Source organism: Pterocles gutturalis, unplaced genomic scaffold, assembly GCF_000699245.1.
Source record: "Pterocles gutturalis isolate BGI_N339 unplaced genomic scaffold, ASM69924v1 scaffold39952, whole genome shotgun sequence".
Taxonomy (NCBI): Eukaryota; Metazoa; Chordata; class Aves; order Pterocliformes; family Pteroclidae; genus Pterocles; species Pterocles gutturalis.
Window position 1 is genome coordinate 13,511 of NW_010109246.1, and position 9,742 is coordinate 23,252.

A 9,742-nucleotide genomic window follows, 5' to 3' on the forward strand; every position below is an offset into this window, starting at 1 on the left:
TCTGTAAATGCTGGTCAGTTCTCCTCTGGTCGCTGCTGGGTTATTCAGGGGACTGATTCATTGTCTGCTCTATTCCATGGCTTCTGGATCTACAGCTAGAGCAGACTCATACATGAATGATTCTGCGGTCTTGCCAAAATTTTTGGAGAAGGCAATGTGCAATCTATCACTTAGTCGGCTTTGGTAGCTGACTACCGTCACTTGTGTACGTGGAGCTCAAACTTAGCTCTTCCGCATTGCCACACCAGTTAACATCGACTCCTTTCAGCCCAACACTGGCATTTGGGGATCCCATTGTGCCCTAACTCTAGAAAGCTGACTAGCTGAACTTGAATGAAAACCTGTTGCAGAATTCCTTGTGTACTGACTGCTTTGACTGAAAGGAATTTATCTCAAGATCCTTCAAAAAGCGAGGGCTGAAGGTGACATGTCACCTCAGCTGAACCTTGGGTGTGGACGCACTCCCACACAATTGTTTTGAAAAAGTTGTAGTCATAGCTGCATTTACTAGTTAGTTGTTGGATTTAACCTGGTAAGATTATTGCTCGTGTGTGGTGAGCAAGAGATGCGGCAGTAACTCCTTCAGACGAGAATTTTCAGGCGAGATGGCCCAAGTGCAGTTCCGTTCAAATCCTCAAGCCCCGTGTCACATTCACTGTCCTATAACCTCAGAGGATTTGTTATGCAAGTACCTTTTTTTCCTGTTTGTAAGGTAGAAATCACTGACTACCCTGATTAGGATATACAAAAAGAATGTGCAGAGTTGCTTGTGTCAAGACCAATGATAGCAGAGACTTGTTCTGTGCTTTTAGAATATCTGAGAAGGACTTGCACAGGTGTGGAGTATTCAATACTGTCCTTAGGGATGAATGGATTTTCCAGCTGTATCCTTATGCAAAATGTGTTGGTTTTTCTAGTGTGTGTGCTTTAGAAAAAATAAATTACAAAAATTGGCTTGTCAGAGGAGACACCAACCCAGAAGTATAAGACTGGATTTATACTTGAATTTTATTTTTGTCACACTTCTTTTCTACTTTTCTCATTTTTCTTTTGTTTGGTGTTTTTTGGTGTGGTTTTTTGTTTTTATTTTTAAGAATGACCCTTAAATATATATTATCTTATTAAAATAACAGCTAACTGTTGTGTGTTGTAGGTACTTTTTGCTGTGTGTGAACTACTTCTTTTACGGAGAGACTGTAGCCGATTACTTTGCTACATTTGTTCAGAGAAGAGAACAGCTTCAATTCCTAATTCGTTACCACAGGTTTATATCTTTTGCACTCTATTTAGCAGGTAAGTGTAGGAAATCGCAAAAACGAAAAAACTTTGTGCTGCATTTGTTTTCTGTGTTTGTTTAGAAAACCATAAATTGCTCCCCAGCTGTACACACTTCCAGTTTCTTTTTCCTCTTGATGCTTAAGGAAATTTGGTGTTTGCAGTTCCATTTTTCTTGTGAAAAGGTGCATAAAAATTTAGCATTCACTAAGAAGAAAACAGCGTAAACAAGTAGATAATCTGGAGAAAGTTGAGCTTATAGTACTCAGGAGAAGTTAACATGAATTTATTTTGGTGGTTGAAGAACAGGGCTCCGTACCTGAGTATATGAACACTATTTTGGCTGTCTGTGGAGGTGACTTAAATATGTAATTGCTGAGCTGGGTTGATGCCTTATTGTGCAAGTTTTCTGCTAGGTCTACAGCAATAAGATTTACCAATATATTTTAAATTGACTATTCAAAATGCCTGAGGCTTTATTTTGTCTGCAAAATATTCAGATGCTTGCCTCATGGATAAATTATCCTCCCTATCCAAAGAACGAGTGTTTTAAAAACCTCTTCTCTAGGAAGAAGAAACATCAGCTGGTAGTCTTGTGGGGTAATGCTTTGTGACCATGTAAGTATAGCCCATGGTGTTTTCAGGACTGCAATTAATATTACTTTAGCCTAAAATTAAATCAATGGAAGATCCAGATTGGCCTAAGGGAAAGGAGGCTGCTATTTTAGAAATATTTGTAAAATATATTAAGAAACTCGATCTTAATGAAGAACTGTCAGTTTATGTACTGTTATTTTTTTTTTTTAAAACCAGTTAAAAATTCTACTCGGTGCTTAGATTACAAACTAGAAACCAGCTTTGCAAGACTTGACCTTTTTCAGCTGGCTTTGCCCTGAGGAAAGGAGCTTAACTAATGCCTCCTGACTGCAGAAGGGCAGTGCGGGGAGAGATGAGACAAGCCAGCCGTGAGCAGAAGCGGGAGGCAGAGCATAGCAGAGGCCCTTGGCGGCTCTCGGACTGCCATCGTGGGGTCACCAAGGGGCTGTCCCTGAGGTTAAGGGTCTTTTGAGGGCCTCTGAGCCCTCCTGGGGCAGGGAGTTGCCCAAGGGGAGAAGGGGTGGTCTGGTAGCCCCCCAGAACCGAGGGGCGTTACGTTGCTTTCAGTTGGTTGAATCCTCCAACGTCTGCACGTTGCGCTTGCGTTGCATGCAGCCGTATGCCCGGCTGGAGGAGAGGGGCAAGCTGGTGTTTGAATTTCAATTATTTCAGTTAATTATTCAAAACCATCTTGTCAAACTGATTTTTTTAAGAGGCTTTTAAAGGTGACAGTCTTTTCCCCTAAAAATCGGTCTATGATGGGACCTTGGAAGTATGGGATGGATGCCCTTTACTGATGTTAACGAAATCTCGTGCTCTAATGAGAATAATTCTCTATGTACATTTACTGAATACAAGCAAATGCCGCTAGCAGCAGAGGGGTTAAAAACTGCTGGAAAGGAAGAGAATTACGAGTATGTCACAGTTCAGTGTAATTACATACACGATGGTACAAACTACACTTGCTTTCTTTTACAGGCTTCTGCGTGTTTGTTTTGAGTTTAGTGAAGAAACACTATCGCCTGCAGTTTTACATGGTGCGTATTAACCCGCTTTGTTCCCGTTACGAATGTCGCTAGAACTGTCACGTCCCCGTGTTTGTGAAATAGCTTGGAAGAGGGGTGTGGAAAATGTGCTGAAACCAACAGTAACCTTAAGTGGTGTGGGGCTGTTTGGTATTTGGTCACCTTCTGGCTTATTATTTATTCTGATTATTTATTCTGATTATTATATCACAGGATGCAGTCTTTCAGTGAACACAAGCTGTCATTGGTGATGCCTTGTGCCTATGCAATGTGATACATTTCCCTTAGTGGCAGGCAGATACGATAGAGATTCCTGGTGAAAGGGGTGTGCATCTACCTCCTGGGTCGGGTCTGAAGCCAAATAGGTTCTTTGTAGCGTGGGAAGTGGTTCTTGTGACTCAAGTGTTTCTTTGTAGAGGCCCCACTGAAGTGCTGTGAAGGGAACTGATCTTAACCCCTACATGGAAGATTTGTTCTGGGACACTTAACAGTGGTTCTGGTCTTGGGTTCTGCTATGCCGCGATCATTAATCTATTAAAATAAAAGGGTGTTTTCATCTCTTGTGGTGGACAAATTATTAGGCAGACAAATGTCCACCTTATAAGCAGCATAGGAGCTAATCAAGAGCACGAAACTTTTTCTTTTATGTAGGTCAAAAACTAATTTTGTAACATTACAGGTTAAAAAAAAAAAATCCCCCAAAAAATCACACTCCCTACCCCCTGCCCCCCCGCCCCTTCTATATAGAATAGAAGCAGCAATAAAATAATAATGCAGTACAACTCCCATCTTCAAAGAGCTGGAGCAGTCGGGGCATTGCACAACCTTAGAGATTTTCACAAGCTCTGGAGCTGCAGTTAACCCCTCTGTTTTTGCATTAGGTAGCACTTTACCATTGAGGATCCCTAAATCTGGGCTAGGACTTAGCTGAGCACTGCATGAGCATGGAAGAAACATCTTTTACTCAAAAAGATTTATTGTATTTGTGGGAGAACTTGCCTGCCAGGGGGATGTAGCTTTTCTAGGAGAGGTGGTCTTTATCTTCTAATCCACAAAGTACCCCTCTTCAGATTGGCACAACGTAAATATATTCATTTGCCATATTTTTTTTTTCCCTTTTTTCCCTTCTGGAAAGAAGGCAGAAAAAGAAGTCATGTCAGTCATATGACTTGGTGCTTGTCCAGAAAGCATGAAGGTGTGAGAATTGCAATAAAACAGAGGGAAGCTGTGTATCCCCTCTGTGGCAACGCAGTGTTTGGACAGACAAGGAGAGCAGCCATTTGGTTTTAGTTGTTGTTCCAATATCACTGTACAAATACTAAAAATGTTGTTGTAGAGATGCTTTAATGAACCAGCAGGTAATGTTTTCAGAAACCTTTATTTCGGTTCTTGCACACCTCGCCCTTTCAGCCTTCTGGTGCCCTAGGAAAACATGTGATAAGAGAATTAAAGAAGTAGGACATCCCGTGTGTCAAATCACCCAGACATTTGGAGTTCTTAAATTTGGTGTTTCATGGGAAAACCACCAGTTCTTGATTTAAAAGTTTTTGGAAAATAAGATCTATTGTAGAATCTTTGCTGGTAAACTGTTTGTAAACCACTTTATTGTATCCTGGTGCTACAGAATCCACCCCAAGTACGTACAGTAATATTGAGGAAAATGGCTGTTTAAATGACCACGCACATCAAAATTAACACTTTGCTTTTGCTAATCCTGAGAGTTTTCCTGTTTCATAAGAGGACTGGTATTCTGTTAGGAGATATCCACATCTGTGTAGCACGACTCTTTCATGATTTCATTGCCATTTTATTGTTACAATTCTAACGTGTCTGTTATATATGTGTATACAGAATATCACATCGCTTACATTTCTTTGCTGCTTTCGCGCTGAAGGTATATGTCTCTTAAATCAGATGTTAAAACTGCACATTAAAAAATTCTTGGGTGGAGGTAAGTGATGAGGAAACCTGTTGAAGGTTCAGTGCTTGCTTCAGAAAGCCAGCTAACTTGTGATATACTGTATGCACACATCTCCTGCATTATCGCTAGAACGGGTCTCAGTCCTAATTAAGCTCCTCTAGCTGACGTGCCAGTATTTCTCGAGGTGTACGGATCGGTGTTTTCACTAACTGTTGTGTTGTTGCATTGTTAACAGTTCGCATGGACTCATGTCACTTTGCTGATCACTGTAACTCAATCTCATCTTGTCATCCAAAATCTCTTTGAAGGCATGATCTGGTAAGGGGACAGTAATAAATGATTTGTAACTCTGTTGTGTTGAAAGGTTGGTTCTTTTACATCGCAGATCTGGTTAGGGAATAATCGTGGGGACAGTTAAAGCAGCACAAATTAAAGGAGCAGGAATTTCTAGTTGGGAGTCAGAAGTATGATAGTTTTGAACAACCTCTTCATTTTTTTGCAAGGAATAGGATTACTTGTGTGCTTGGTGAAATAGTTTCCATAGCATTTTGCTGGATGGATAAACATTCAGCAATTCTTTTTCAGTTACTTGGGAGCTTCAGGTTCCTCAGAGCTATTGAACTTGGACCAGTTAATTTGAAATGCCAAATCTGGCCACCTTCCCTGTTCAGATAAGTTCAGATTACGTATAACTGAATTTGGGATGTTGTTGGGTCATCTTAATGCCCCATTTCCAGCTATATATTAAATTCTGATGATGCAGGTAAACTTGTTTACTTAAAACTGCTCGCCAAAAAGTGGAAACTTCTTTAGGGAGAGGGTAGATTACTGGTTGAGAAAGAAGGAAGAAGCACATGGAAGATGATTGGCATTCTTCCAAGGACGTAATACTGCGTACTCTCCATTTTCTTTTCCTGATACGTACACAACTGGGGAGATTATTGCAGAAAAGATTTGCTTATAGTTGTAAAGAAAACCCAAAGCCTTTGACAGAGTTTGTATAAACAAATTTTTTTCATAGTGATCATGTTCGTGTGCCAAAAACTGAACCTGTTTGCCTTGCTAGCCTCCTATTTCTTAGTTCTGCTGGTTCTGTTATTGCACCAGACAATTTGACAGGTGGTCACAAAACCTGACTTTAAGCTTATTAATACTTCCCTGACTTGAAAAGGGGAAAAAAAAGAGATGAACAGGCTTGAGTAACAAATTCAGATGCTGTCTGCATGCAAAGAACACTTAGAAAGCTAACACAGGCTGCGCCTAACTGTCAAGAGGAAGAAAAACAAAACTTTTTAAAATTTAGGTATCATTAAACTTTACAAGGAATTTGCTTGCTTTGATGTTACCAATAACATTAACATGTTTATATCTGTTGATTTCTTCTTAACTGTGGTACCAGTCTGCTAGCCTGATAGGAAGAAGCCAGCCTGTTCATGTTTTAAGCTCATGCCCCAAAATAATATCTTAACTGGAACTGACATGGGTCTGTAATGGTCTTGATGGGCTGACGACTAATATCCAAACAGCTAACTATGCTGCTCATGGGGAACTAGGGGAACATATTATGAAACATAATTCCCCAAAGGAAATGCTGCTGTTTCAATGTCTGTCCTGTGTTTAGGTTCAGGCAGTTTTTATTTTTCTTTGTGAAACTTTTCATGTCTTTCTCTAGGTTTCTGGTTCCGATTTCAAGTGTTATCTGCAATGATATTACCGCTTACATTTTTGGATTCTTCTTTGGCAGAACTCCGTTAATTAAGGTATGTACTTAGGTACTTCCTCACTAACGAGCTTTTACAGTTTATAGGGTTTAGATACTTGTTCAAAAACATGGTTACAGGAAAAATACTTTCTGCTGTACAGCATGATAACGTATCTTTGCAAAAAAACCAAATTGACTATGCTGTTTCTGATTGTAAGTGGAAACTGGGATGTGCATGTGATATTGACATCACAGTATAATATAATTTGAGCCTATTACGTTATCGTTTAGAATTGCTTCCTTTTTGTATTTCATATGCAGGTTTAACTGCATACTTACTGTACAGAAACTGGCACTTGAAATAAGCCGCTATTCCTCATCTGGTCTTTTTGACGTAGCACTGAAAAGGGTTCAAGTAGTGATCTTCCAATTCCATTAGAATATCCAAGACCCCCCAGAAAGCCATGAATTATTATTTTCGTGATGTTGCCGTGTTAACTTGTGGATATATATAGTTGGTTCTGATATTAAACTGCTCCAGAATTTGAAATATAATAGAATTTGATTAAGAAAATGGCTTGCTACGCTGGGCTCTGTAGGCCTGCGGTTATTTGCTGTGTTAGTTTGCCAGCCTGGGAAGGGAGCTCTCCGTTCCCTCAAGCTGCCCAGTGGCACCAACCCAATGGTGGCACTTTCCCCCCTTGCCTGGGACAGGTCCCAGCTGCACTTCTCTATTTGGTGGTTGCAGCTGCTGACATTCAGTATTTTACACTTATCTTTAAAAAACCAAATAGGAGCTTAATTTTCACAACTGAGGTCCAGAAACAGAGTAAAAAAGGGTCACTGATGCAATTGATGAAGCTAACACTCTCTCTTTTGTGCCTAGCTGTCTCCCAAAAAGACCTGGGAAGGGTTCATCGGAGGCTTCTTTTCCACAGTCGTATTTGGATTTATTGTAAGTAACCACAGGACTGTCCTTGTGTATGTTCAGGCTTCAACATCCTCTTTTTATTTGAAGTAAAATAATGACAAATTTGGTCGTCTCAAACTGCTGAAAGCCAAAGAGTTAGGAGGTTTTTTGGTTAGAGAATTCTGCCGTTTCATAACCACCTGGGAAAGCTAGGCAAGGCTTGCACCTCTCCTACACAGGTTATACTGACCATTTTTACCATTGCTGTTGTTATATCTGGAGTTGTTTTATCTATTAATTGCATCCCTATTTTGAAATGGAAGTTTATTGATAGCATTATTTATGGCTTTGTAAAGGAGTGCTTTTGTAATACAGACTTTGTAATGACATTTCTCCTGAGAGAACGCCCCTTTTAGACAGCTAGTTGACATTGACAAGATGCACAGGAGATAAGCTGGTTATTATGCAGTAACTGTTCTGAGAAGTAATTTATCACCAAGGTCAGCAGAGCTTGTAACTACCAAAATTAGTCAAAGCGATAGTTAAAGTTTTAATGGAGAAGTGAACTGTAAAGAAATGATGTTTTGGGATTTTATAAAGCAGAAACATCCAGTAGATGCAAATCTGAGAGATATGAAAAGGAAAACAAGTTGGGAAATCATCACTACGCACATTGAAGGTCCACATTTGTCTTGCCTTGTTGAGGCTTTCTACAACTTAACAAATAGGCCGGTTTTACTCCATTCTGGCTCTCTTTGTTATTAAAAATATTTGCATTATCCTCGGCTTGCAATGGCAAAGCCATCCATGGCAGTATGATTTGTGATTGTAACAACAAACGCCTCTTTCAGGAATCCTTGTTTTCCTTTTCAGTTTTCCTATTTTTTGGCTCAACACCAGTACTTTGTCTGCCCTGTGGAATATAACAGCGAAACCAACAGATTTGTGACAGAGTGTGAACCTTCAGAGCTCTTTCAGATGAAGAAGTATGCCGTGCCGCTATTGCTTCAACCTGTGTTGGGATGGGTAAGTAAAAAAAACCGAGGCTTTGGTTAAAATTGAAATTGTACTTCCCAGCTTTAATGGTTTTCTAAAACTTTTTTAGAAGGTTATGTCAATGCTGGTAACGCTTGAAGGGTGAGAGTTGAATCAATCCCATAATGAAATGCGTTGCTGGAGTCCCACAAGGAAACCTGCCTGTGTCCTTGTGGCCTGTGTTCTTTGGGCTGGAAATGGATGTCACTTCAGCATTTTGCAGACAAACCAATTCTGGAAGGAGCAACTTCCACATTTTTGTGGGAAATGGACAAAGGCTTGCTACGGCCCAAATTAGTAGTAAGCTCAAGTAATCTTATTTGTAGAACTTCATCCTGTTTTCAGCTAGCGTGTAACTGCTGTTAGGATTGGACTTGTGCTTTCTTCGTCACATAGTATCTTGTGCGTCAGTGCCGTTAATCTGGAAGAGGGCAGATTTAGATGAGATGTAAGGAAGAAATGTTTTCCTGTGCGTGGGTGAGGCAGTGGCCCAGGTTGCCCAGAGAAGCTGTGGATGCCCCATCCCTGGAGGGGTTCAAGGCCAGGCTGGATGAGGCTTTGGGCAACCTGGGCTAGTGGGAGGTGTCCCTGCCCATGGCAGGGGGTGGCACTGGATGAGCTTTAAGGTCCTTTCCAACCCAAACCATTCTGTGACTCTATGAGAGGGGAATGCCCAGCTCTGTGCCAGTCTCATAGAGAGCCATCAGTTAACCCTACAAAGAGATGGGAGTTCCGTGTGTGCTTCTGGAGTACTTTTGCCAGCCCCTAACAAAAGCCTTTTAGGAGACAATTAGTTTTAGCGCTCTTTATACAAGGTCAAATTGAATCCACTTGTTTGGGCAACAGCCTGGTTTTGGTTTTGTTTTTCCCCTCTGTTACTCAATGCTGATGTTCTCTCTCAGAAATATGACCAGATACTAAGTTTGGAAGACATTTTGCTTGGTGTCAGAAGATGTCAAGCCTTGTGTTCTCCCAACAAAATTGACTTAATTCCAACTCAGAAACTTTTCTGTTTGAGCAACTGAATAGTTTAGCCTAAATGAAAAGTGTCTTAAGATGACTGCACAAAGAAGCCAAGAAGTTAATTGGTGTTGGCTGGCTGTGATGTAAATCAGGATTTTTCAGCTACAGACTGTTTAACAAGACTTGCCAGGTGAGGTGTGCTCTGCTCTCATGGATGAGGCCAGCATGACATTCCCTCAAAAGCTGGAGCTTGTGCCATTGACCGGGAAGTGCTCAAAGAACCATCCCCCGAAATCCAGAAAACCCAAACAAAA

The 9,742-nt window shown here is 40.7% G+C and overlaps 1 protein-coding gene across 1 annotated transcript in view; it reads left to right on the forward strand.

Moving 5' to 3' along the window:
• CDS1 (CDP-diacylglycerol synthase (phosphatidate cytidylyltransferase) 1) overlaps positions 1-9,742 on the forward strand; it is a gene marked incomplete at its 5' end in the record, with an annotated part of 19,684 nt that overhangs the window by 6,048 nt on the left and 3,894 nt on the right. Inside the window, 6 exons of the mRNA XM_010072910.1 lie at positions 1,154-1,293; positions 2,851-2,909; positions 5,054-5,136; positions 6,491-6,578; positions 7,407-7,475; positions 8,304-8,456. Of these exons, the coding sequence (XP_010071212.1) occupies positions 1,154-1,293; positions 2,851-2,909; positions 5,054-5,136; positions 6,491-6,578; positions 7,407-7,475; positions 8,304-8,456 (592 nt within the window). The remainder of the gene's footprint in view (positions 1-1,153; positions 1,294-2,850; positions 2,910-5,053; positions 5,137-6,490; positions 6,579-7,406; positions 7,476-8,303; positions 8,457-9,742) is intronic.